The following is a 27,978-nucleotide window of genomic DNA, read 5'->3' as shown; positions in this document are numbered from 1 at the left end:
GCCTCCGTACAGAAAGCGGAGCGGCGTCGCTGTGGGTGTGAGTCAGAGGAGTCGTGTGGGAGGAGTTAAAGTAAGATGGCTGCGGGAGAGAGGAGAGTGTTTGAGAAATCATCTGATGGGATGTTTATCTGTCGCTAACAGGATGCACAGCAGCCCGAAGGAGGCAGCGGTTCATGTGTTAGCTCCCCCGGCTCGCTGCGGTCCGGCTCGCCCGTTGTCTCCAGGTTTCTCGCGCGCCGCTCCCCCGTTCACTGCTCTGACATTGTGGAATTCATTAGCGGCTAGTCGTTAGCAACCAGCGCTAACTCACTAGCAACCAGCTAGCAGGTATCGGTGGAAATTAACGCCTCGCAACAACTGTTGAGACTCCTACAAATAACCAAGGTAAGTGACGACTATTAAAGGCCGCCAGCTCTACAGCTTGACGAATTGACCACAGACATGGTTGATATTCCTAAGCTAGCTAATTATCTTTGCCATATCATCTCGCCATTGACTTGCATTGATTGTTTTTTTTTTCGGCGGACCAAACGTAAGCGGCTTCGGTTCGCTAAGATGAGCTCTGTGCCAGGACGCTGACTTTTAAGATCAGGTTGTAAAGCTCACACGCTGTTAACGTGGTGTCAATTAATCAAGCAGTTTAAAGGCAAGGTCGTGCTGTGTGTGGTGATTGTGCTCAGGAGCTAACCAGGTGTGCTAACTAGTCTGTCAGACTGACCGGGACACATCATAACCGGGACACATCATGAGCCATAACACTGCGGGGATTGATGAGGGGACTGTGGGTGTAATGAGTGGCATTGTTCCCCCCGGAAACTGAGGCACAGACACTGATTTGCTAGATAGCCGTGTTTACTTTGTCCTCTGTCAACTGTGGCTGTGATGTGTTCACTCAAAACACCTGAAGGACTGAGGAGAGCACACACACACACACACACACACACACACACACACACACACACACACACACACACACACACACAGCACTTTAACAGCTTATGTTATGATGTGTTAAGAGTGTGTTGAGTGTCAGTACTCTGAGTATGGACTGAAGTAAGTAACACTTGTTATCTAATGTTATCTAGGGATGTAACAATACACTCAACTCACGACTCGATACGGTTCATGATTTTTTTTGTTCACAATACGATTTTCTCACAATTTTTTTTTTTAATCAAAATGAGCTACAGACCAATTATGACCAAATAAAATTATCTTTTTATTTGTAGGTGCTTTCTTTACAGAACTCTTTACAGTTTGTGTTCTCTTATAAAAAGTGCAACTTACACAGGGTGGCGTAATGTTACTTTGCTTCTCACTGTGGTGGCGGCTGATATGCTTCTGCATGTTGCTCGTGTTGCTGCTATATGTCAGCAGTCTCTTGCAATATTTCCATGCTGTTTTGGTTTTGTCTGTCCATTTCTCACGGTTGTATTTGTGTATATAGGGAATCCAAAATGCCGCCACGCAGGTGATTTCAAACTGCTGGTGCGTCCTCTATTTCAAAGCTATTTTCTACCGTCGCCATGTCTTCCCTCTAAATTCAACTTTCATGAAGCTTCCAATGTTTCACTGTTAGAGAGCTGTTCATTTATCCATGATGTTTATTATCGAGGTTGTAGTTTTCAGCAGTGTTATCACTGCATTATATCCGGAGGTGTTTCTAATATTTTGTCCACCCTGTTTACATACATGAGAAGGAAACACCTTTCAGTATAATGCAGCACCCATCAAGACCTCAATAATAAACATAAAGTAGTATTAATATCTCTCTGACAGAGTCAACAAACTGAAACATTATAAGCTTCTCCAAAGTAGAATTTCTGAGTTGGCCGGTCAGTGTATTCTTATATCAGGTATCAAATAGCAACATGAGACACAGTGAACACACAGACCTGTAAAGATGGATTTGAATCAAACACGTGCCAAGATACAAATACAAAACTAAAAATCTAAAATTAAACATCATTTATTTATAGAAATAAGAAATGAAGCTTGAAATAGAGATTTAAAAACTATATACAGTTAAATGAGACTGCAGAAAATGTCTCAGCGCTGTCTGCACAGAGGTAAATAGCTGCAGTATATCATCACTTTGCTGTTTTGACAAACTGAACTCGGGGTCCTGTGATGAAGAAGAAACTTGCTCAACATCAGAAATTTTGTGAATTTATACAGCATTAGAGGCAAAACGATTAGTCAGTCCACAAAAAAAAATGAATCCGCAGCAAATGTGACAGTTGATCAGTCCTCAAAATGTTTTTTTATTGGTCTTAATTATGGTACATGAGATACCTTGCTCAGACTAAACAAGCGATTTAGATCTATCATCCTGTTTTTTCATCCTGACTTTTCATACACCAAACGATACATCTATAAAACAAGCTGCATATCAGTTGATATTAAAAGTAATAATGTCTACAGCCGTAGACTGCATTTTATGTCGGCAAAGCTCTTTTACAGCTGCTTTGTATTAATGACAGACTGATTTTAAAAGCGAGCCACCAGAGTAAAGCATGGCATCGTGTTTGTCATGTAGACGTGTGTTATTCAGAGTTATTAAAGTTTGATTATGCAGCAACAAACACAACAAGTCTTACACACTCTTTGAAGGTGTGTTGAGAAGCTGGCTGTCGCAAGGAGGGTTTGTGGTTTGAGAGCGGATGTAGCTGTTGGTACCAGAGATCAGATAGCAGGCTGCAGGAAATAAATGACTGCATTTATGGTTAGCACACAGGTAGCCATGTTTTATGTGTGTTTACGATCAGCTCTGCCGCTGGCTTGAAGATGCACACAGGGTGACTTTGTGTCACATTTGTCTCCGTCCGTTTGATAGCAGAGATGTTCACTCTGCAAACGCAGAAGTGATCTGTGACAGAAGAAGACTGGTGCACACCTGGACTGCTCCTGCACAAAGCGCGCGTTGCTGCCAGTCTCCCAGAGAAACGTTGGAAGTAAGTCGTTCTCCATTTTGAGTCTATGAGAGTGTTTCAGCCGGCGTGAGATCATAAGTCAGGAGGAGCTGTGTCACGCCGTGGTTGATCACTAACCTTTGACTAACTCTTGTCTTTGCGCAGGCAGCCTCCCGTCAGTGGAATGTGGAGTTGAACTTTGAACTCTAAGTTTATGGGAGGTTTTTACGACGCTCTGCTTATGTGTGACCTGAGAATAAAACACATATTTAACTTCCGCATGTGGCGTACCTCACATCGGCTGAGTCCTGCAGGTCACCCTCAGAGGATTGTGTCCTAGGGCTCAGGCAGACGGCTTCTGTGTGTTGAAGGTAACTGAATCATAGACACTAGACTCTGTTTGGACTCTTTCATTGAGTCATTTGGTGGATTTAAAGAAAAGATTGAATTCTCTCTGAGAATCATGAGTATCATTAACTTTGACTGACCCGCTCGTGGCTGGTGAATCATTAGGAAAGGCGTGGATGTTACATTATTTCCAGGGATACTCATACAGCTGCTGTATGCAAGATAGAAAGAAAGAAAAGCACAGAGCCTTATAGATTAAGTCAGATGTCATCAAATCTGTTACTCCTGTCTGACCCAAGTCCAAGTCATATGATGATAGCAACAGTTTGTGATCTACCTTTTAAATTCATCTCCACTCCTTTAACAGCAGGGTTTGAATTCTCATTATCAACATGTTGAACCTCTTTGGACCAATCAGACGTTGTTCTGAATTATCTTTTATTCAAGCAGTTTGGAGATTAGAGCCGACGCAGCTTTGAAACTGCCTGTTGTGACATTAAGTTTGAACTACAGTGACACCAGCCTTCTCTCATCTTTTGACTATCAAACAGATCTGTAAGGTTTGACATGTTTGCTCCTTCATGTAAGACGTTCAGTCATTTTCATGTAATGCTCACAATAACTCACTAAATACAGCGTATCCCAACGTGGAGGCAGTGTGAATATGTGTTTACATAAAGTTTAAGAAATCCAGTTAGTGCTGAAAGGTAACATTATTTAAACGTGTGCAAACACACACAGAGACTCCTTTTCCTCATATGACTCGTGAGGGCAGTAAAATGAGGGCTTAAGGACGTAACTGACGGTGTACAAAGGTGGAGCAGGAGGATTTGTGCAGTCAGCTCAGACTTCTCAACAGCGAAGGCGTATAAGATAAAAACTGACATGTCAAGTTCACTTTGAATGCTTCCTCCAACCACATGTTTTATCTCAAAGGCTTCCGCAGAGCGCTTTACATGCACCATCGCTCTGACCATGGACGTCCATCTCAAATGCAAAGCACTAAAAGACTTTGACCTGTGAGGAGATGCCGGCAGCTCAGTTTATGTTTTTACTCGCATTTGTTAGCTACAACCTCTCAGCACTAAGTGCCCCGCATGTCGAGCCTCATCTAATGTATGCTCTTCAGTAAAGCCTGTACGCTGTGCGAACGTGTTTTGTTGAAAAGCAGGTTGGGGATGCCTTTCTATTTTTCTCAGCTTTAATGGTTAATCTGTCATAAACCTGGCTGATGGTTGAAGTAAGACTTGCGTCCATAATGCAACAGGGCTGACAGTTCCAGTTAAGGAGAAGGTGGACTGACTGTAGCTCTTCCACAGAAGGACCGAATGGTTTCCGTGGTAACAGCACACTGTAGAGGATAACTTGCAGAAAAGGTGCAACCGCTGTTCAGCACAAACGGGAACGAGCGGCTCTTTCAGGGTCGGACGGCAGGATGACGCACGCAGACAGATTCTTGAGTTGACACTGAAGTAGCACTCACTCAGGTAATTGCACGCGTGTGCACGGCAAGAGTCTTTCTGCGTGGAGCCATAACAAGTTAGCTGGTAACTCTAAACTATCTGTGTGATGGTTGTTTGTCTCCATGTGCATTGTGATGAGCTGGCGACTTGTCCAGGGCGTACCCCGCCTCTCATCCTAAAGTCAGCTGGGAGAGGCTGCAGCCCCTCCGTGACCCTGATGAGGATCAGCTGAAATAGATGAAGGGATGGATGAACTCAAGTCTTTCCAGAGCGTTCCACATTTCATGGAAGCGGTTACAGAAAATGGATGGATAGCCATCCCTTCAAGATGTCTGATTGTGTCATGCTATGCTGCGAACGACTGGGTAGGACCGCTTTATGGAAATACTGAACATGAATACTGCCATCTTGATTTCAGGTATTTAAATGGACTCGCTAAAACTGCCATTCCCATCTGGCTGTTTTATGTCCAATGATGTTCTCTCTCAATTTCTGAGAAAATGAACGTTTTTACAGTTTATGTTTCACAACAATCATTTTTCACAGCGGCCATTTAAAAATGAAATAGCAGGTAAACACAGTGATAAGATAACTGTCAGACAGAGTCAGGGTGCTGCTGTGCTGCACTTTGGCTCACTGAACTGAACCTTAGTGTCATTGGTAACACCTGTGTTTACTATTTCATGTATTGTATTGTGTATTGTCATGTGAAAGTCGAAATAGTGTAATTAAATATTTTATTCATGTTTCCCACTGTCTGCCACGAAGGACACATTCAGAGTTCTCCAGATTTGTGGGCAAGTTTTTTTTTTTTTTTCCCCCTCACTCGAACCGAGGGTCTAAGGACAGAGGGTGTCACTCCCTGTACAGATTGTAAAGGCAAATGTACTTTGTGACTTTGGGCTGTACAAATAAAATCTGATTTGATTCTGATCAGTTTTTTGTTGTTGTTGTTGTTGTTGTTAAAATGTCAGGGACTGTCACAAATATTAAGTTTTGTACAGATGGACATTTGTCAGAGGGACATACAGGAAGTCTAGATCGATTTCTCAGCCAATTTTTTCAGAAGTTCAAAAACTCTTTACTAGTACTGTTTGAGGTGTGATATGACAAAAATCAGATTCATTTTGTCCAGCATTTGCAAACTGTAGACTCTGTCAGTCAGAGCCATATATTGTGTAATTGATGCTTTCAGTTGAGTTAACTTAATCCAAGTCAATGGAACACTCACAAGATGTCACCAAAATCACACTGTCCCTTTAAAATCTTTCAGAAAATGATGAGATATCGTGAGATTAGTGTACCGCTACAGCTCTACTGCTCATGGAGCTCCACTGGCTACCTGTAGCAGCCCACTTTAAATTCAAATCACTAATGCTGACTACAAAGCAGTCTCTGGTTCTGCACCCACCTACTTGAATGTCCTCATACAGACATATGTGACCTCCTCTAATGAACGACGCCTGGCTCTGCCACCCGTACACTCAGGACAATCCAAACTTTTCTCATCTGTTGTTCCCTGTTGGTGGAACGTCCTACCAGTTCCTACCAGATCAGGGGCGTCCCTCTCTACCTTCAAAAACCTCCTGAAGACCTCCAGCTTCATATTTTGTGTATAATGTGTTTATAGTGTCTTCGGGTTGACGTTTATGTTGTCGTTTTGTATTTGTGTCCACAGTACAGAGTGGCCGCCCTGACCGGCTATGGAGTGGTGTTGGCTTCAGACTGGATGACAGGGTCTACAGGGAGGACAGGGTGACACAGATTCTAACGCAGCAGCGGGCTTCTCCTCGACGTACACTGACTGGCAGTGACAGCGAGTTCGCAGCTGACCTCTCCTTCCCCTCCTTCTTTGTTCAGATCCCTTTCCCTTTTCTGCCCCTCCTCCCCCCTCTCCTCCTCCTCCTCCCCTCTCCTCCTCCACCTCCTCCTCGTCCACCTCCTCTCCTCTTCTTCTTCCCTCTCTCATTTCTCTTTGCCTTCTGTCGCCTCTGACCCTTCTTTTACTGGAACTCCTTCTCTCATCTGTTGAATTCTTGCGGCGACCTTTGACCCGCCTCTCACCGGGTCCAGCATGAGCTGGCTGAGCAGGTTGAACCCGCGAGGGCCCGCGAGTCGGGCCGGCCGGAGCGCCGTCCCCTCCAGCCCCTGCACCGCTGACCCAGAGACCTGCCTCATGGTGTTTGAGAACCACTGGAGACAGGTGAGCTGCAGACACAAATGACACATTCCATTGTGATAATAATGTACGTGACGTGTACGGGGCAACCACACAGTTGACATATTATCCAAACCACTCATTTGGAAGGATTGACGCAGCAGAACATGACGTCATCGCCTGTGCTTCCCTTTTTAAAATTGGATTATCTTGTTAAAATGGGGATTTTTCTTGCCTAAATGTATCACTGCTTGCATTACTCAGCTGGTGTGTTGCACAGCTGTTGCCACCACATTGCTGCATCCCCATACTGTGGCGAACTCGAGTGGAATCATGGAGTGTGAGAAATAATGACTACAAGAAGAAAGTCAAAATAGATTGTCTCGTTGAAGCCAGAGGGTTTCAAACTGTGCGGCAGAACTCCCCGTGGAGAGTTGTCCGCTTCTCACTCCTCCTCCTCTTAGTCAGAGATCCTTCAGAAGTGAACACACAGACAGGAGGACATCGTTATCTGTGATGTTAGGGCAAACCAACGTTCCTTAATCCAGCTTAGATTCACAGAAAAAATTAGCTTCTTTCTTCGTGTCCTACGCGACACAGTGTCGAACTGAACCTCAACCTGGAGGCCTGAGGGCTGCAGCTCTACTATTTTGAATAATTGTTTTAGGGTGCGTTCAGACAGGGTCAGGTGCTGTCGCAAAGTGCTGCGGTGTGCTGCTGGAGGTTTGTCTGAACGTAACCGCTGTGAAACAATATCAGGAAATATTTTTTTTTTATTTCATTGATTAACCGGATTTATCTAAGCTGATGCTCTGACTCTCACTCTCTGTGTCCACGGCATGAGGTTGGGCCTCCTTCTGCTCCAAAAGTTGAATCTGGCTCAGTGCAGGACACCCCAAAATGCACTACCTCCACTCAAACAAATGGAAAAAACCTGCCTCCTTGTTGCAGTGCTGGATCCAGTCTGTGAAATTAGTGGAACATGTAATGGTCACAAATTCCAACCAACAGTCCAAATTCAAACATTCAGTTACCATTGATAGAAAACAGTCAAGCAGCCAGAAGCAGTCAGTGTTTATTTTCTTCTATCAGCAGAAAACTGATTCATCATTACAGCTCAAATGTTTTACAATGGTTTACACGTTGAGGTTAAACAGAGCACAGTCTCTTTGTTGTAGTGAATGATCATCCGTCCTGATGCAGCGCGTGAATGTTCACACTTTCAGTCGGCTGTACTCGATGACGAGAGTTCGGCCTGCTTAAGCGGTGCGACCCGCTGACGTCCAACCACTGACGTGGTTACACAGCTCTGCCTTGACTCTTGAATTTCCTCTGAGGCGACACAAGTCTGCCTCACACTCACTGCTGTTGTGGGAGGCGGATGCACCGCAGCTAAATTATAACACATCCACAGCACTCCCACACTATATTAATTGAATTAAAAATTTCCCCCAGTATTATTATAAAATAACAACTTGATACTTCTTTCGATGCAACGGCAAAAAATCCCACATTGAGCACTAGTTGGTGAGAGTTGGTTTTATACTTTATTTTAATGATACAGTTGGTTAAGTCACTATTTTAATTGTCCTCCTTACTTTAGTGTTTACTCACAAACTACTTTCAGCTGTTCACCACACACACACACACACACACACACACACACACACACACAGCTCTGTCGCATACTGCACACACACCTGGTTGCCACGTCGCCTCTGTTTCTCTGCGTGACACAGGAACAGCAGTATTTTTTTTATCAAGTCGGCTAAAAACCAAACTCGCGTTTTGGATTCTGTTTGTGCAGCGGCAGGTGAGCTCCGTGCAGAGGAGGCTTTTTGTTCATGACATAGCCAATCAGAACCGTTACCGAACGACATTGGCACCGACCGGACGTGTTCACTGTTCCTTTACATGATCTGTGCTTGCAGAGTAAATGTCGGCATCCACACAGCAATCCAGATAACGTCTCTTTCTCTCTGTGTGATTGTCTTAAGACGGACACACAAGAGGAGAGCAAAGTAGTCCACGAATTATTTGGAATATTAACAAAAAAAACAACACCCCGGTAGAGGTATATTTTGATGACCCAAGTGTGTGTGTGTGCACACAAACAAAAAAAAATCATGTGTTGTGCAACATTCACCAAATTGGTCAACAACAAAGCAGAACATCTCTTATCAGCACGAACCGCTCGCTCGCTCGTCTGCAGAATCATGGGTGCTGACACGCAGAGCTGCTGATAAATGTTGCGAAACGTCTCATTTGTCACGTGTTTTTATTTTTTACACCACCTATTACACAATATGCAGCTGTAACCATGGTGCAGTGTCAGGAATTACTTTTTACTCTATTTATAATATCTGTCAACACATTTTAGATTTCAATAAACGTGAGGTAAATGTTTATATTGTGATTTTCATGTCATCAACAGGCCTTTTTCACAGAGGAGCAGTGTGCCATGACTTTAACATATCGTTCACTCTGTAGTGACCAATAAAATCATTTTGCATCATCCCTGACAGCAGTGTCACATGACTGTAATTTTGATAGCCTATTTGTAACGTTAGCAGAACTTTTTTGTGCACGCCATCCATGTTACGTTTTTTTTTTTTGTTTCACTGATGGAAGTTTTGAGGTTTCTTGAGAGAGTTCATCTAGACGCTTACAAAACTTTAGTGATTTGGAGGCGGTAGTAGCTGAGTGCGCAGGGATTTGTCTTATGAACCAGAGGGTGGCTGGTTCAAGTCCAGAAGTATGGAGGGTGGACTGGTAGCTGGAGACGTGCCAGTTGATCTCCTGTAAACTGTGCTAATCCTGCCCGGCCCTTTGTGTGTGGGTGGTTATATTTCGGGCCTATGAAAGTAAAAACTTGAATGAAAAAATAATTTTCCCTCTAGGGTTTAATAAAGTTTCTATTCTATTTTGTTCTATTTGGAAACAGACAGTGAGACAAGTTATTTAGCTGAACTTTCAGTGGACTATCTTCCTTCTCGCTCCCTAACATCCTCTGATGCTTCAATCTTGGTTGTTCCTGAATTCAAAACCTGAAATAGAATAAAACGCCTGTTAGAGGTCACACTTATTTTTTTGTCTCCTCACAGAAGGACAGAAATGCCAGGAGACGTTACACTAACGCTCCGTCCCTTTCATTCAGGTCTCTTGGGTGTTGGAGCGGCACGAGCCTTCATCCTCCAGCGACGACCTGACTGCGGTGAGGAATCACACCGACCAGATGTTATGCCTGCTGGCGGAGGAGCGACCCGCCGAGAGCTTAGAGGGCGGCGCTAGCGTGCCACCCATGGGCCCCATACTGGAGATGGTGGTCACAGAGAACATTCTGGAGTCGCTGGTTCAGTGGCACCTCCGCCGAGGACTGGACCCAGACAGCCAGGGCGCATTGCTCAAGCTGTTCGAGATGCTCATCGGCCAGTCCCAGCAGCCTCTGCTGCAGCACACAGCCGTCCTCCACCCCCTGCTGAGGCTGCTGGGAGCTTGCGCTGACCCAGAACTTGGTTGTCCTTCAGCTCTGGAAAACAGCCTGGTACTGCTGCTCAATCAGGTACATCCACCTGCAGTCTGATACTTCTCTAATGTGTATAGTTACCTACAATCTACGGAGAACAAATCTTAAGATTATTGAGACCTCCCAAAGATTAGAAACCGTAACAAAGACTATTTCTACCAGCGTCACACACATATTTTAGACTTAGATGGTCATATATTAAACGACTAGTTTGCATTACAAATGACTGTTTGTGTTGCCATACCTCTACCAGGATAGCGAGAAACTTGACTTGATTGTTGACCTACTAAACTTCTCCACTCACGTTGCCACAGTTGCCCAGTTGTGCCGCTTTGGACTTCACAACATAAGAATAATCAGGCCTTACCCGACTCAACATGCTACCCAACTAGAAATATACGCTGTGGTCAACTCATTCTTCAGAGAGGGCCTCCTCTCAAACAGCCCCAACAACTGGACATGCTAAATCTATCCCCCTCTACAACTGGACCTTGATTCTATGTGATCAGTACTTATTGCTGCTCTAACTAGCTAATTGTAACTTCAAACCACCCAGACCGGAATAGACTGCATCCAACTCACAACGATCAGATGTGACATCCAGAAAACTATTACTTGGTTCACTTAACGTCATGGTTCTCCGGACTGATCAGTTTGAACCTGGGAGCTTTGCTAGTTGTCCGCCTTGTATCTCTAATTTAATTACACAGTGGCCATGTCAAGTTCTTGTGTCTTGGTTGGCAGCTTTTTGTTCCATTCAGGAGTGAACCAGTGTTCACAATTTGTGGCACAAGGTACATTATATGACACTGCAGGTCTTCATAATAACAGTTCTTCGTGCTAACAGCTGGATAACTGTCACTTGTGTCTGTTGAACTGGCTGCTAACACACGCAAGACAGCAGCAATTATCTGATAAAACAAAAAATATATATATTTTTATATATCAGGAGCTCGTAATCTATTACTGTTTGTTATAGTTTGTAAATTCTTCATACAGTTTAACAGAACTCATGCAAATTCCCACCAGGTGTGCGTGTCCATGGCCCGGCAGCCTGTGGTTCTCGAGATGTTGTTCCGGGCGGCGCCGGCTCAGCAGGGCTCCACAAACCTCCTGATCTTCTCCCTCCTCGTGCCGTTCATCCACCGGGACGGAGCCATCGGACAGCAGGCCCGAGACGCGCTGCTGCTGGTCATGGCGGCCTCGGCCAGCAATGAGGCAGTGGCACGTTACATCGCCGAGAACTCCTACTTCTGCCCGGTGAGTGACGGTGCGGTATTTGAGACTTTAGCTGGGGGTTTTAGCGGAGGTTGTGGTTACAGATGGTGCTGAATTTGGACATTTTTTGTTTATGCAAACATTAATGCAGGTTTCTTACATTTTATTTATGTGCCAAAGTTGACCGCCAGAGCTGAAGTGCACGACCTCCACTCGAATGAATAAAAATAACCTCTGTTCTCCCCACGGTGCCGGATCCTGTCTGAATCCAGCCTGAAGAAGGGCAGAGCTCTGATCGATTGCGTTTGATGGTTTATTGACATCCTCAGTATCCCCCACAGAAACCACATCAAGCTTCTTTCAGTCTATGACTCATTCCTACGCAGTCTATAGAATCAAACTGTACTCTGTTCTTTTAATTATTCATGGTAAAGTTTGATGCGAGGGCAGCCCTGCCTTTGCTTTCAACGTGTGTGTGTGTGTGTGTCTGTGTGTGTGTGTGTGTGTGTGTGTGTCTGTGTGTCTGTGTGTCTGTGTGTCTGTGTGTCTGTGTGTGTGTGTGTCATCAGTGATGATGTGTGATAATGGAAAGGGAACGACGTGACTGTGCACTCTGACAGTGCATCCATCCTTGTCTACATCCTCTCAACGCAGAAGGCCTCCTGTAGACGATTCAGATGAACGGACACATAAAACTCTCTGACTGCTTCAACATGTCTCAACTAAAGTGGTGAACAATCAAAACACACTGAACTGAAGCTAAACCACATGATGGAACGTCACTCTTGCATGCTCTCAGGCAGCAGCTGTTGTGTTGTTGTAGTTCTGTCCAGCTGCCACTGGGTGTCATTAAAGCTCTGCATGTTGCTGATGATGGCACTTTATAATCTGTCTGCTAATTAAAGAGTGTAAGTAACCCGATTTCATCTTGATAGCGCTGCAGTGTGAGGTGACGGCATGCATTTGAACACCAGGGCCAGTCTTTCCAGCCAAAATCTCAAGCTCACAAGTTGCCGCAACTCGGTGACATTTTAGCTTCAAAGCTGCAGTAAGAGAGTAAACAGTGTTGCGTGATGAGTGTGTCTGAGTTTAACGCTGCGGACAGTCCTGGTGTCTTTCCCTCCAGTGTTTTTTAAAGAGCTGGCTCAGCTATTTTCTGCTCACCCTGCTTCCAGCAGCTTCAGTCTGACCTACTTACAGCCTAGAAGGACCAGTGGAGGTGACACAAATACTCCCCTCTGTTTGGCTCTAACTATTTTCTGCCTGTGTAATGATCTCACACACACATCAGCTCTGTCTTGGATTGAGCAATAGATTGTTAGACATCTGTAACAGCGCTCTGTGGATGTGTGGTGCTGTAAACGCACACCTCCTCCAACTGGACTTGGTTGCCCCAGATTTAACTCTTCTCAAAGAAGTGGGTGAAGGAGAACCTTCAGAGACTTTGAGCACATTTTGATGAAAGTCATCAGCTGTTTTCCAAACAGTAAGGAGGTTTTCATCATGTCTGTACAGACTGTCAAGTTATTTCGCTTTGACAACTCCCCTCTCAAGACTGCAATAAGTGAGTGGGCTGTTGTTCATAAAGCATCTGTAGAGTCACTGCATATTTGAGCCAAGATACAAGAGAAGTTATTCAGAGTGTTGACTAAAGCAGGGAAAGTAAGTTTACTGACTGGAGAGACCATCTGCTTTATTGCAAGCTGCAACTTACTTTAATTATTCAGTAATACATAAAATCACCCGTCACGATTAACCTAAAGCCCATAGAAATGCCTTGAAACGGCTCGAAAAATGATTCTATTAGGTGCTGATTCATTTTCTGTCAGTCGACAAATCATTTGGTATTCAGTTTTTGTTTCCATTGTTACAAAATTCAGAAAAAAACTTGTGCTTTGAGGATACAAACAGATTTTTACTTGAAAGCCACCCCCCACCTCACCACCTGACCCCCTGCATCCGCAGACAGTCCGCTGCATTCAGGCACTGCAGCAAATCGACACAGGGTTAAGTGCGAGTCAGACTCAGATTTAGAAGCTGGGTACATGAAATAAACAAAGCCAGAACACAACAGGTAGAGTATCAGAGTTTCGTCCATGAATCCTGGATAGTCTCAGCTTCAGTGATATTTCAGGCTGACTGTGGAGGGTGTGCCCGATCCAAGCATCTGATTGGCGGCCACACCGTGACGTCGGGCTACGTTTATGCAAAAGTTGGATTCAGCTCAACTTTACTGCCCGCGTTTTTTTGGCATACACCCGAGTCCCGCACCTCCACCGCCCTGCATTTTCGTTGCAGTGCCAGATCCTGTCTGAATGCACTCTCACCTGAAACACCTCTTGTGTCTCTTCTCAGGTGTTGGCGACGGGCCTCAGCGCGCTCTACTCCTCTCTGCCCAGGAAGATCGAGGTCCGAGGAGACGACTGGCACGCCCTGCGGCGGGAGGACTGGATGGTCGTGTCTGCGCTCGTGCTCTTCATGAACTCGCTCGAGTTCTGCAACGCTGTGGTGCAGGTCGCTCATCCCCTGGTCCGCTCCCAGCTCCTGGACTACCTCCACAACGGCTTCCTCGTACCTGTCATGGGCCCAGCGCTGCATAAGGTAGGCAGGAAAGCGATGGTGGCAGCAGGAACACGGTTACTCTGGATTTTCACAACCCTCGCTATTACCAGTTGGAACCATTTTTCCAACCATTTCTTCCACTTATCTGGGGTTGGGTTGCACTGGCAGCAGATCTACCTTCCAAGAAACACATTCCAACTCTTCCTGGGGGATCCCAAGGTGTTCCCAGTCTAGATGGGCTATATACTCCCTCTAGTGCGTGCCCAGAACCCCTCTAAAGGGGTCATCCTAATTTGATGCCTGAACCACCTCAGCTGGCTCCTCTCAATGCGAAGGAGCTCAGTTGGAGGAAGCTCATTTTGGTCACTTGTATCCACGATCTCATTCTTTCGGTCACTACCCAAAGCTCATGACAATAGGTGAGGGTTTGAACGTAGACGGACTGCAGACGTTAACCAACCCGCCTGATGGATCATCTGGCGCTCCATTTTCCCATCACTCATGAAAAAGACCCCAAGATGCATGAACTCCTTCACTTGGGGCAGCGACTCTCACCCAACCCAAAGGGAGCATTCCATCGGTTTCCCGGCAGACAACACAAATGGCCATTTCTGTGTTAGAAAACAGTTCCCAAGACTTTGAGCACCACAAACTATTTGTATGGTAGGATAGCGTTCAGGGTGTGTGGGGAAATTGTAAACTAACCCTGTAAGACCACAACTTGTGGACCACATGAAAACAGATTCCGTTGGTCTTCTTTATTGTGTGTTTGAATTGAATTAGCCGGAGAACAATAGCGTGAGCTGATTTGTTTCCTTGTTTCCTGGACCGTCTTCAACAGATGACTCACCGCGTGAGTCAAAGCAGAATCTGACCAGCAGGAATCGTCTCACTGCCTGGTTTTGATCTCATTAATAGGACAGTTACACTGCCCTCTTTTTGCAGCCTTGATGCAGACTCTCTGTGTGTGTTTGTGTGTGTTTGCAGTCGTCGGTGGACGAGATGATTGCCAGCACCGCCTACCTGGACCTCTTCCTGCGCAGCGTGTCGGAGACCTCCCTCCTCAAAACCTTCTTGCGCTTCATCCTGCTGCACCGTCACGACAACGACACCATCCTTGACACGCTGCTCACTCGCATCAGCAGCAATTCAAGGGTAATAAAAATATATATGTGTGCGTATGTTTGCTTGTGTGATGGAGCCCCCCAGGCCCTTATAGGAACTCGGCGGTGTGGGTAGCAAGTGGGCTGAGAGCAAAAGTTGATTCCGGCAGAATGCAGGAGTATCGTATTGCACATTGTTTGTAGCTGGTAGAACAATCCCCAGTGAAATTTCCCCCAAATAAACACTCACTGAGACTATGTGAGGAAAAAGAAGCAGGATTTCACTTCACTGTGTCATCTTTGTTGTAGTTTTTTATATTTACATTTAGTCATTTAGCTTTTATCCAAAGCAACCCACAGTACAAGACAGGACATGTTAGTGCGGCAATAAGTGCTGTATTAGTTGTAGAGGGGGATAGATTTATCATGTCCAGTTGTTGGTAGTGTCGGAGAGGAGGTCCTCTCTGAAGAGCTGGAGGTCTTCAGGAGGTTTTTGAAGGTAGAGAGGGACGCCCCTGATCTGGTAGGAACTGGTAGGACGTTCCACCAACAGGGAACAACAGATGAGAAAAGTTTGGATTGTCCTGAGTGTACGGGTGGCAGAGCCAGATGTCGTTCATTGGAGGAGGTCACATATGTCTGTATGAGGACATTCAAGTAGGTGGGTGCAGAACCAGAGACTGCTTTGTAGTCAGCATTAGTGATTTAAATTTAATGTGGGCTGCTACAGCAGTAGCCAGTGGAGCTCCATGACCAGCGGGGTAACGTGACCTTTTGGGCTGATTGAAGACCAGGCATGCCGCCGTGTTCTGGATCATCTGAAAGGGTTTCACTGTGCAGGCTGGGAGTTACAGTAATCGAGTCATGAGATGACTACAGCCTCTGTCAGTTTGGTAGCATGTTGAGTTAGGAAAGGTTTGAACATGACCAGAGAAGGTTAGTTGGTCATTGATAGAAACGGTAAGTAAAGCCTTTTGTTTGCTGACTTTTTATCACAGCAGGATCAGTTTCCCACCTATCCTGTAAAAACACCTTGAAATGTGTCACATGAAGTGAAGTCATGATGGGGAGTCAAGAGGTTCAGATTTTTTTTGATTTTTTTTTTTTGAGAGTGTCATATTCCTGTTTGTATTCTCTCCTTGGATCTAACTTTGTTTCCTCGTCTCTGTGTGTTGCAGCTCTGCATGGTGTCGTTAAGCCTCTTCAGGACTCTTCTCTCCCTGAACTGTGAAGATGTCATGCTGCAGCTCGTTCTCAGGTCTGCTCACCAAAGCAGGACTTCTCGAGTGTTAGGTTTTTAACGAGCTCATTTCATTTGCAAACACGCATCCAGCCGTAGCTGTTTATCTGCACTCCCCTTTTAAATCTGTGCCTCGTTTCTCATTCAAACATTTTGTGAACTTGTCAGGGCCGTTTGGCTTCTTTAATTTTTGAATCCTCAGGAATAAAACAACACGTCCACTGCCAGCTTTGCAACTTTGCCTGGAATTTCATCAATTAGAGAGAATTAGAGAATTAAAGAAAGAACATGTTAACTAAAGTTTGTGACTGCAGCTTTGGTCAGCTGACCAGAACACAAACCACACACAGGCTGAAAACACAGCTATGTAAATCTAAATGATTTTGTGTGTGTGTGTGTGTGTGTGTGTGTGTGTGTCTGTGTGTGTCTGTGTGTGTGGTTTGCTTCCAGGTATTTGCTGCCCTGTACCCACGTAATGCTGAGTCAGCGTCGTGCTATCCGGGAGACTGACATATACGGGAAGTCAGCCGACAAGTTTCTGTCACTGATCCCAGAGTGCTGCCGGCAGAACGCAGCGCCCCCTGCTGAGCGCGACGACGACAACGCGTTCTGGGGCAAAGGTGAGAAGTCCACGCTCACAGCTGCGGTTGTAAACATTTACAACATTCTAATTATTATTTTTCGGAATAGTCTCTGCCTCTTGTTCCATGCATTACTTGGATAATTAGACATAGACTGAAAACAGGCAGTAAACGTGCCTGTGGGCAGCACCCAGGACATTAGCAGCTGTGTTTTGGTTTGGCCTCAACTCTCCTTGTGTGTGTGTGTGTGTTGTGACGCTACATTTGACTTTGTTTTCTGCAGGGCTGGCCTAACCGTCAGTTAGCTGCACGCAGCACGTTGTCAGCAAAAACTAATCTGGTCTAAATGAGCTGCTGGGGTAATCTCTGATGTCTTAAAATACTTCTGTTTGTTTTTATGGCACCTTTCATGCAAACATGCAGGAGACAACAATGAATAGAATTTAGCAAAAATAGCAATGATAAAATTATATAAATAAAAACCAGGAATATATGATTGCAGGGGTGTTTTGTTCAGAGCTGCTATATAAGTAGAGACTAAACTGCCATAGCGTGCTCCTATCTGCAGTCACAGAGTCAGATGTAGGATGAGTCGAGGGGGCGGCTGTGGTCATGTGTGTGATGGCTTTACTGTTAGGGTCTAAGAGGCTGGCGGTGGGAGGACCGATGATTTTGGAGGTGTGGTGTGTGATGCGTGTTTGTTCTTATTGGAGGCAGTCAGCACAAATCATGAATTGTCATGACAGGTAAAAGTTCACGTGAGCATGAAGCCAGTAAATCTGATGTGATGTAAACTTCTCAGTGGTGTTAGAGTTAACTGTGTTTTGTTTCCCTTCAGTTCTGAACAGTCCCAGCACAGAGTCTCCAGCCCCGCCCAGACCAAGCACTCCATCCCGCTTAGCCTTCTTCATGCGCCAACAGAGCAGTGGAGGTGGATCAGGAGGAGGAGGGGGCCCCTCTACTCCCACCGGCATGGAGCCACTGCAGTCGGGTTCTTCCAGCTCCCACCCCATGTCCCCCGACAGCCCCATGCACCAGCAGCAGGCTCACACAGAGTGTCTGGACTGGGATTCGGGTTACCTGGAGTATCTCCGAGACGCCCGGCGGGGCATAGAGGTTTGCTCCTGGGCCTGCCGTGACTGGTCGGCTCCATACGATGGAGAAAACCCCTCCCCAAACACAGTCCCTCCGCCCCCACCACCCCCTACCTCCAACCCTTCCATGGCGATGTTCCCCGAGCACTTCTCCTTCCACCAGGGAGGAAGCAGTAACACTCCCCCAGGCCAGCGGAGGTCGGCCATCGTGGCGGCGGCGCGTTCCGAGTGGAGCAGCTCGGAGCGGGACAGCGGAGAGTGGGACGTCACGATCGGCAAAAACAACTGCATCAGCCTCACGCCCCGCTCCAAGAAACGCAGCCTGCAGAGAGAGGAGCTCCTGCCAAAGCCTGTACCGCATCTCGTCCCCTCCTCCTCATCGTCTACAGCCTCAACTTTATCGACTTCTCACGCCGCCTCGTCCCCAGCTCCCCACGTTCCAACGTCCGCCATCACTGTTAGCTACCAGGCCATGTATAACGGAACAATGGGGCAGGTGGACGGCTGCTCAGACAGTCGGGACAGAGGACTGGAGGTAAAGAAAGTGAAGAGAGACTTGGGGGAGCAGCAGTATTTAGACGAAAATGCAAATCAGAACGGATCCCTCGTCACCTGCCCCTCTCAAAGCTGCACACCTCTCCCACAGTCCATTTTCAGCAACAGTGAAATGAGCGACGCCAAATCTCTGTGCCCTAACCAGAGCTCCATCACCCAGCCGGCGCCCGACACCAAACTGCAGACCAGCGACACCTCAAACACGCACAGTGCATCCTCAGATCTTCCAGAAGCCAACCAGGCGCCGCAATCTGTAGAGAGCCTGCTCCAGGAGCTGCTGGAGCAGGTGCCGGGAGAACCGCAGCTCCCCGTAGACTCCAACGGTCAGGGCATCAGCATCGAGGCCTTCACCCAGGAGCTGAGGGAGCTGGAGGACCGGGTGAAGGAGCGCAGCAGAGCAGCCTGCCAGCAGGAGGAAGCTGCCAGGGAGCCCCAATCTGCTGAGCGGCAGGAGGAGGAACAGCAGCTGTCCTCGGCCCTTGAGGCGAAGCTGACGGGGGACGCAAAGGGAGAAGGGTCTGCGGTGGGCCTCTGTAGTCCTGCACGACCACTAAACCAGCCTGCCTCTCAGCCGTACACAGGTGAGACTCACACTGATACCGTGCAGGGGGACACTGTTAAAAGTCCTTAAGTTGTTGGTTGTAGTTTTGTAAACTGTTCATGTTATTTCTGGACGTCCCCGGTAATACACGCGGCTTCAGTAAGTCGGTGCCAGTTGGAGGTACGCTTGTGTCACTCGCCTCATGGTGACTTCACTTCGAGCACACACATCGGCCTCCATAAAGAAGCAGTGAGTTGCCACGCGCAGGTATTCATCACACTGCCGCGCACACTGAAGGCTGCTTATGCACGGCAGCAGTCTGAGTACCAGCTTCACGCTTCAACAGCACTTGAATCACTTTTCTAGCAGCAGTACCCATCTTAACGCTAAAGAATTCTTCAAGTCAAAGTGCTGAATTCCGAGGGGACGGCTGAGAGTTTGAGAGTTGAATTATCCCTGTCTCAAGTCTGCAGGCTGTTCTGTTGATCAGCGTCTGACAGCTTCTTTACCAACATATCAGATATTTGCAGAGACTGTCAAACACGCCCACGGTTTCATCCGTCGCTTGTTCACTCGCAGCTGAGCTAAAGTTGTGTCTCTCTTGTATCAATCTTTCCTCGCGCAGGTCCATTCATGGTGGTTCTGTTTGCCAAGCTGGAGAACATGCTCCAAAACTCGCTATACGTCAACATCCTGCTCACAGGAATCGTGGCCCAGCTGGCATGCTATCCTCAGCCACTCCTACGCTCCTTCCTGCTCAACACCAACATGGTCTTCCAACCCAGCGTCAAGTCACTGATCCAGGTACAGCCTCGCCGTACAAAAACCTGTGATGTGCTGGCCGAGGAGTGCTCTCCATGCTCCCCATTGAATTTCTAAACCAGGTGCTCGGTACAAACTGTACTGAATTTCCACTTGAAGCGGTGACAGTTTTTAGTCTGTCGCTGTTTTTAGGCAGTGTCGTTCACTTCCAGCCCACCTCACTTCTGTGCAAGCGTCTCTTCCAAAAGCATCAGTCCCACAATGCATTTGAATAGAGTTTCTTATCCATATTTTATTTCTGTGCATGTTCTAAGATACACCACCTCGGACGAAGGAGAAGAGGAAGCAACATGAACCAGATGGATTCAGTGAAATAAAGTTATTTATGTGCTTAGAAACTCGACAGTCCAGCTTTGTAGAAAATCAGGCCTGTTGTTTGTTCAGAAGAACTTATAATAAAAAAACTCGTTAATAAATAATTAAATGAACAAATAGGGATGGCCTGGTGGCTCAACTGGTTAAGTGGACGCCCCACGTATAAAAGGTTGAGTCCTCAGCCTGCAGTCCACAGACGTTTCCTTCGCTGTGTGACGTACCTTCCTCAGTGAGTTCATTCAGCCACGTCTCTGAGATTCTGCACTGTCTCATACTCCCTCTGTAGCCTGGTTAGCGCCGTTAGCATATCTGTCTCATAAGGGAGAGACGGTACACAAAGTTTGTGCCGTCTTTTCTACACCTGGCACCCAGATCCAGCTCTGCATCCCCGTCTCCTTCTCCACACTTCAGCAGGGATCGCTAGCACTGATAGCTGTTCTCGAGTGTAAACACGAGAGCCGCAGCTTGTTTTGAATGTGTCGCTGGATGTAGAGCAGAAAAAAAAGGCAAATCACTCATCTCCAAAATTTAAAGTCCATGTTTGCACACACTCGAAAAACCAAAGACAGAAGTGTGAGCGAGTGTAAGTGGCTGTTTCATGCTGTAGATAAGTCACACATACAAAAAAATGAGTGGAACTACAGAGAAAACCGGTCTGAAGAAATGTAACCACAATAAAATAATCTACATTCATTTAAACTGAAAGAACTCAAAGCAGAGCTCACCTGATGAAACACACCGAGCAGTCAGAACAGGAGTGTGTGTGTGTGTGATCTGTAATCAGAACCACACCAGGTAGTTAACAAGTTTGAAGGCTGAGAGTGTGACGAGGCGAGTGACTGACAAACTGGCCGAGTATTTATCACGTCACCTCAGATGAGGTGGGTGAGCTGGACCAATCAGGCTTTAGAGCTTTGCCAGGCAGCATGTGTGGTCCACACATAAAACCCTTTAATTGGGCCACATTCAGACAGCATCCGGCATCGTGGTGAAAACGCAGGTTTTTCCATTCATAGTGGCGCGTTTGTCCACCAAACGCAGCATCCTGCAGAGGAGAAGTTGAGCTGGATTCCAACTTTTGAAAAAAAAAAAACACAGCCTGACGTCTTGCTGTAGCCACCGATCAGACGCTGAGAGCAGTCAAACTAAGCTCTGATACTCTACCTGTTGTGTTCTGACTTTGATTTCACGCACCAGCTTCTAAATCTGAGTCTGACTGAGTCTGAGAGTGACTCGTTCACACACATACTGAATCCATAAGTAAATATAGAAATGACTTCCATGACCTTTTCCCTCCAGCTCCTCGCTCAGAGCCTCAGGGTAGAGGTGATTTCTGTCCTGAGTTGAGCCTAATACACACGACACCTCAGGACATTTCATACTGTGGAGTGTAACGATCACTGCAGCCTCTGGGGACTGAGTGCAGCTTCAGACCGTAGCTCTTTCCCTCTGCGTCAGAAACAAGCTGGCTGCTTTATGAAGATTAAAACTCGACAAACTCTATCTCCTCGACTCATCTCAGGTTTTAGGTTCCGTGAAGAACCGCATCGAGGCGTTCGCAGCCTCCCATGAGGACTTCCCGGCCATGCTGAAGAAGGCCCAGCAGTACCTGGTGGCCCGAGGAAAAGTGGACTGGACTGAGTCGCCTGCAGCAGTTCCTCCCCTGCGGCGCTCCGATTCACTAGGTGAGGACTGTGTGTGTGTGTGTGTGTGTGTGTGTGTGTGGGTGTGGGCGTTTCATTGATCCGTTTTTTTTTTTTAAAACATTTTTTTCTGTGTTCCAGTGAAAAGTCGTAAACCATCTCTCGGTGACCTGATCCTCCGTCACACCAACAGCCCGACCCGGGCTCGACACGCCGCCCAGCTGGCCCTCGCACACGTACGGGACGGTGGCCAATCACTGCACAGCGCCCTGTTCAGGGGCGGCTCAGTCGCAGGGGCCTCCAGCCTGGAGAAGCAGGCGGAGGCGCTGCGGGTGAAGAACGCCGTCTACTGCGCCGTCATCTTCTGCGAGTTCCTCAAGGAGCTGGCGGCCCTGGCTCAAGAGCACGCCGTCACTCTGCCTTTCCCTCACAGCCAGGGGGCAGAGGAGTAGACGGCCTCTGTTTTTTTTGTTTTGTTTTTTTTTAGGCTGGAAAAAAAAGATTCTCTCCTCACCAGAGGACGGACCGGAGCACTGAGACTTTTCCGGGTCGTCTGATTGTGGCGTTTTTGTACCAAAATCATTATAGGACACCTATAGGACTGGAAGAATTTCCCTTACCTGTAAACTTCTGTGATATTGTGCATATCATGTATTATATTTACATTCTATACACAGAAAATCTCAGTAAATATTGTGTGAGATTAGGGAGCTTGTACATACACATACCACGTCACGGTAAAGCCACAGATAAAAAGTTCTAGGTGCACATATTGGTGCTAGTCGATACTCTCTATCTTTTTGAGTTGAAAAGGTGCAGCACAGGGGAGAAGGATCACCAAAAATCACTTAATGGGGTCGGATTGGTCGATCCAGTGAGCTTTGGGCACCCAGAGCTCGAAGATTGGCCGAGCAATGAAAGCTCACAGAAAACACAGCGAGTGTTCCTGGCAACATCTCAAGTGTCTATTTTTATTTTGGAGAGGCTGCACCGCTGCACAGACTATCACCATGAAAGAGATGAAAACTGGAACACAGGTGAGTCAAGAGTGCCACTCTCTCTCTCCTGTGAGTCAGCGCGACGGCCACACGTGTTGCAAGAATTAATTAACACCATTTGTTTTTCAAAAATCATTAAGTTTGAAACACGTTTGCACCAAAACAGTCAAGACATATCAGCGACAGGAGCGAGCAGGTGTGTCTTTAGTCGTGTGTGTATGTGTGTGTGTGTGTGTGTGTGTGTGTACGAATGACGCCAACTCTTCAGGCCATCAGTAAGCCATTCACCTGTTGCCATGAGAGAGGCTGTGGGATTGAAAAGACAGCACCGCTTTACAATTCATACCTTCTGTGTCATTTAGTCTTTTCAAAAGATCCGAGAGTCTGCAAGGAGGGAAAAAAAAAAGATTTTACTTCTGCGGTTCATCGGCACGATTTCCTTTTTACTTTGAACTGACAGTTAAAAAAGGTCCTCATGAGGCATTCACTGACTTTAAACAGATCTTTGGGCCGCAAGCTAAACGATGAAGCGATCTACATTTCACTTTTTTTCCTGTTAGTTACCTTCAAATTCGCCTCTCTTGGGTGAGAAAAGCCAAACTGAACATACAGCTGTTCAACTTGGAGCTTAACATGCTGCTATTTTGTTTTTTAACACACTAACACCCATTTTTTATTAGTGTAACAGCTACTGTCTGTTCATTTCATTGTTAGGTACCAAGTGTGAAATCTATGTGTGAGGATGTGGAGGAGTCAGTGCCAGTGTTGGGATCAGAGTTTAATTTATTTTCTCGTGTCTCGAGGTTGAATGAAGTCGCAGCCATACAGTGTTAAAAGCATTTGCCAAGAAAAAGAAAAATCCCTTTCAACTTCTTTTGTCGCGTGCTGTAGAACATGGTCGTTCTTTATTCCACAGGTTAAGGATCAGAAAATATTGAGAACCTGTAAAATGAAGAATCGCCTGTTTGACTGCAATGCAAAAATCCATTACTAAACCACTACTTGGGAAGCGTACTGCCATATCAGAAAAATAAAAATGTATCAATAGTTATCATCTGTAACGTGAAAAGTTTCACGCTATTATGTGATAATTTATTTTTAGAACGTGAGATGTTCCACGTTACGTGATAAGGTCTCCGGCAGAGGGGGGCGGAAGTGGACACAGAGAAATCTTATACATATAACGTTAAACGTTTCACATTATAGCATGATTATGTTTATTATTTTCTAACTTATCACTCTTAACGCAAAACTTTTTTTCTTTACAGTATAAATAGTCATATTGTAACATGAAGTTGGTCTCGGCCAGAGGCGGAAGCGGACCCGAGGAAATGGTTCACGTTTTACAAATAGAACACATTATAACGTGATCCAATTTCTCACTTGATAACGTGGAGCTTTGTACTTTATAACAATATACATTATAACAGTTCACATATAACATCATTTATATTCCAACTTCATCACATGATAACATGAACATTTTTACTTTATCACGTTAAAACCTGAAAAGTTTATGTAATTGTTATAATGCGGACCCGTGGAAACCTCTCACGCTTCAACAGTAGAAATTATCACGTAATGTGTGCTGCAGTTTAATGTCATACATTACAGGGTATGTGACAGTGATAAACTTTTATTTGTCTGGTGTTGGCGGCAGTACACTTCCATACACTTCGACCTGTTTTTGTGAATCATTTGGTTTTTCGCACATACTAGCCATACTCTCGACTTTTAGCAGTTGAGAAACTGCTGAACACTCCTGCCATCCTACAAAGTGTTAAACTTTCGAATTTGAAGACCACGTCATGTTTTGACTGTTCATCTTTCTGTGAACTTGTCAAAGCCATAGTTTGTAAATGTACTTCTTCATTACACATGTAACTCACTTTTCTATGGGATTTCTAGACACATTTCGTAACACCCCACTTAAGATTTTTAAAGTTAGGTAAGAGCATGCCCATTAAGGCCAGATTTCTAATGAAATAATGAAGTAGTGTAGAGTAAGTGTTCTTTGAATTTGTGCAACAGTGCTGAGTTAAAATTAGGTTTTAGTGGTTCATGAGTCATCCTGGTGCCTGCAGAGATCATCGAAGGCAACAAGGACACATTTCACACTGAATGTTTCCTCTCAGATAATTAAATTGGTAGAGAAATCACTTCTGTATTTTACCCACTGCCGTCCGTCCGTCCATCTGTTCACCTAGTCTGCTGTACATGCGTGCAAACAAGATTCATGGTTGTCTTGCACAGGAAACCTCAGCAGGATCCTCTGCTTTTACACTCACCGTAGTATTTTTTAAGAAAAGAGTTTTTATTACAAACAGTTCTGTTAAATATGGGTTGTATTTTGAGCAGGACGCTAACAGCTTCTCAGTTCTTTTCATTGAAGATGTAGGGTTGTTCGGGTCAGTCTTCTTTATTTCTGTGACACATTCGTGAACACCAAAGACTATCTCTCTGACAGTACCTGAAACTTTAGTAAATAATCACAGATGCAATCTGAACTTCATGCAGCACTTTTTAAATGTTAAGTGCTTTCAAATAACCCCACGAAAAAAAAGGTGCCAATATCTGCAACAGTAAACGTTACACGGGACAAAATCCGAGGAAATGTTGAAGAACGCCAAACATTCAGATAAAATTGTGCTCTCTGAATTTATAGCCAAACCTGAATTATCCTTGAAAAGGTTTTTTTGGCCCTCCTGAAGATCAATAGCTGGAGCAAGGTTTTTTTTGTTTTGTTTTGTTTTTTTTTCTTTTTTAAAAGGGAAGCTTCAGAACTGAAACGGCATTGGCCCTCTGAGGCTAAAAATTATTTTGGCACATTTTCACTAATCGCTTAGTGTTTGTGTTGAGCTTTTTTTTTTTGTTTACTTGTATTTCATTTTTAAGAATACAAAGATATGACAAAGTTTGTAATGGGCTGTTTTTATAAGGGATTATTTCCAACCAGGGAAGCTGACATGACAGACCGGACTAGACTAGAGATGATATTAAAAAAACCCACCTCGCCCACAGTGTGAGGCTACATGGTTACTGTGACGGAGTACCTAGCTTTATGGAGAATGAACAGCTGGGTGAGCCCTCCTAATGGCAGTACAGATCGTGGACGGGGGGACAGCGCAAACACCATTTAAAATTCTTTAAATTCGGGAAAAGGGATTTTGTTTTGTTTTTTGACAGCAGCTACCGCGGCTGGATGCCTGTGCTGATGCAGGAATGTCTTCAGCTGCAGTTACTGCTATAATGGCCACAGGGAACTGTCAGCAAGACTAAAAATAAACCGTTAAATGAATCGATTTGGCTATGACGAGTTGGTGCCTCAAAATGTATATGGGTTGGGACATCTGAGGCGCGGTGGTTGCTGTTTTCTTGTTCACCTCAGCTTAAACTCAATTTGTTTGTTCTGAGTTTGATTTTTTTTTTTTTTTGACTCTTTTAACTGACAGACGGTGGTGAACGGTTAGACCCAAATTTATGCTCCAGAAAATGTTGTCATATCACAGATTTTATGTTTGTTTTTTTTATTGTTATTTCTGCTGTGTGTTTCAGACAGAAATACTTGAACACTAAAACAAATCTGTCTCTGAGTTTCAAATCCTTTGCATCTTTCAAATTCACACTTGTTTTCTAGTTTTCTATTCAGAGCATGTTTGAGTTTCTGTGTTTTGTATATTCAAGGTTACGCACAAACACACAGCGAATGTTCACTGACTTTGATTTGAATCTGAATTACGGCGCACCCCTTTTTTGTTCGAGGGTGGGCTGTGATTGGCTGTTCCATCACTCCAACACAGCGCAGAGTGGGTGAAAAAAATGTTTTCTAACAGCAGCTGAGTGTGCCAGACTCCAACTTTACCTTTGCAGCACATTTAGTTGAATGCACGTCCTGTTAGTTTGATTTCTGGAAGTGTTTTTGACAGTTTGGACGGAACTGAAACCGCTTTGGCATTTTTAACTTTCATGTGAAGGGATTCTGCTCAAAAACTTGTTTTCACACCTGATTTCTGATTGCACGTGTCGTGCCATGTTTAAAAAAAAAAAAAAAGATTTTTCACGTGTTGATTTGTAATGCTCATCGCAGGATGTAATGTATCCTCTCACTTTTCCTTTTCTTTGAAGCTTTGACTTTTGGTTTCTCCTCTGTGATCTATGCAAATCATGCTCTGGTGTCCCCCGGGTTGAAGCTGAAAGATAACGTGGATTGAATGTGTAAATACTGTAAAAAAAAAAACACACAAAAAGGGTCAGGAATACAGAGGTATGTGAAATAACCAACAGGACAAAATGAAAATCATGCGAAAAAATAATGTAATGATGAATGTTGTCAGAAATATTTTTCTATATTTTGAAATCATCAGAAAAAAAAAAGGACAAAAATACAAGGTGGGAAAAAGCTGTCAGAAGAACACTACAAAGGGAATGTTTTTATTAATTTATAAATTCTTTGCCTAGCAATATCACATTTGTCCTGGTGTCTTTTCTTTGTTGTCATGTGACTGTATGAATTGAAGTGTTTTATTTTTAGATTTTTTTCAGGCCTGACGAGGTGAAACCATCCAAAAACGTTACATTACGTAACGTCGGAATTGGGATTTTTGCGATTTAACACCCCCAGTTTCCGAGTGTCATCCCACTGTGGTAAATATGGACAGCTGTACATGTGTATTTGTTATAGTTACATTACTTTGACAACTTTGCTCACAGACAAACACCAAACAAGGTCACCAACAGCAGATATAGCAGCAGCTAATGTTACTGACTAGTCCAACAGCAGTCAGCCCAGCTCAGCGTCTGTCTTTCAGCCTTTTATTTCACCAAGCTCTCACCAACCACTAAAAGTCAGTCCCAGACTTTACTCTTTTACTCCTTCCCTATTCTTAGCGTCTTCGGTCA

The 27,978-nt window shown here is 45.2% G+C and overlaps 1 protein-coding gene across 3 annotated transcripts; it reads left to right on the top strand.

Moving 5' to 3' along the window:
• fhip1b (FHF complex subunit HOOK interacting protein 1B) lies at positions 1-27,542 on the top strand. Of its 3 annotated transcripts, none has more exons than XM_010736745.3 (12): positions 1-384; positions 6,402-6,926; positions 10,039-10,443; positions 11,437-11,667; positions 13,981-14,226; positions 15,175-15,342; positions 16,469-16,548; positions 16,981-17,150; positions 17,950-19,341; positions 19,927-20,105; positions 21,961-22,123; positions 22,223-27,542. In XM_010736745.3, exons 2-12 carry the CDS (start codon positions 6,798-6,800, stop codon positions 22,531-22,533), a joined length of 3,474 nt encoding a protein of 1,157 aa, XP_010735047.1. In that variant the 5' UTR covers positions 1-384; positions 6,402-6,797; the 3' UTR covers positions 22,534-27,542. The 3 variants fall into 3 exon arrangements, with proteins under 3 accessions (XP_010735047.1, XP_027135466.1, XP_027135459.1); XM_027279665.1 differs by lacking the exon at positions 1-384 and adding an exon at positions 2,737-2,954; XM_027279658.1 differs by lacking the exon at positions 1-384 and adding an exon at positions 4,860-5,088.
• The last annotated feature ends 436 nt before the right edge of the window (positions 27,543-27,978 follow it).

This window comes from Larimichthys crocea, chromosome I (genome assembly GCF_000972845.2).
Source record: "Larimichthys crocea isolate SSNF chromosome I, L_crocea_2.0, whole genome shotgun sequence".
Classification (NCBI taxonomy): domain Eukaryota; kingdom Metazoa; phylum Chordata; class Actinopteri; family Sciaenidae; genus Larimichthys; species Larimichthys crocea.
This window is presented reverse-complemented; position numbering and strand designations above follow the sequence as displayed.

What these genes read in the sequence shown, in the direction of transcription:
- fhip1b (XM_010736745.3), top strand. Translation starts at nt 6,798, where the DNA reads ATGAGCTGGCTGAGCAGGTTGAACCCGCGAGGGCCCGCGAGTCGGGCC. An exon ending in AGAACTCCTACTTCTGCCCG is followed by an intron (nt 11,668 to 13,980) that starts GTGAGTGACGGT and finishes GTCTCTTCTCAG; the next exon opens with GTGTTGGCGACGGGCCTCAG. An exon ending in GCATCAGCAGCAATTCAAGG is followed by an intron (nt 15,343 to 16,468) that starts GTAATAAAAATA and finishes TGTGTGTTGCAG; the next exon opens with CTCTGCATGGTGTCGTTAAG.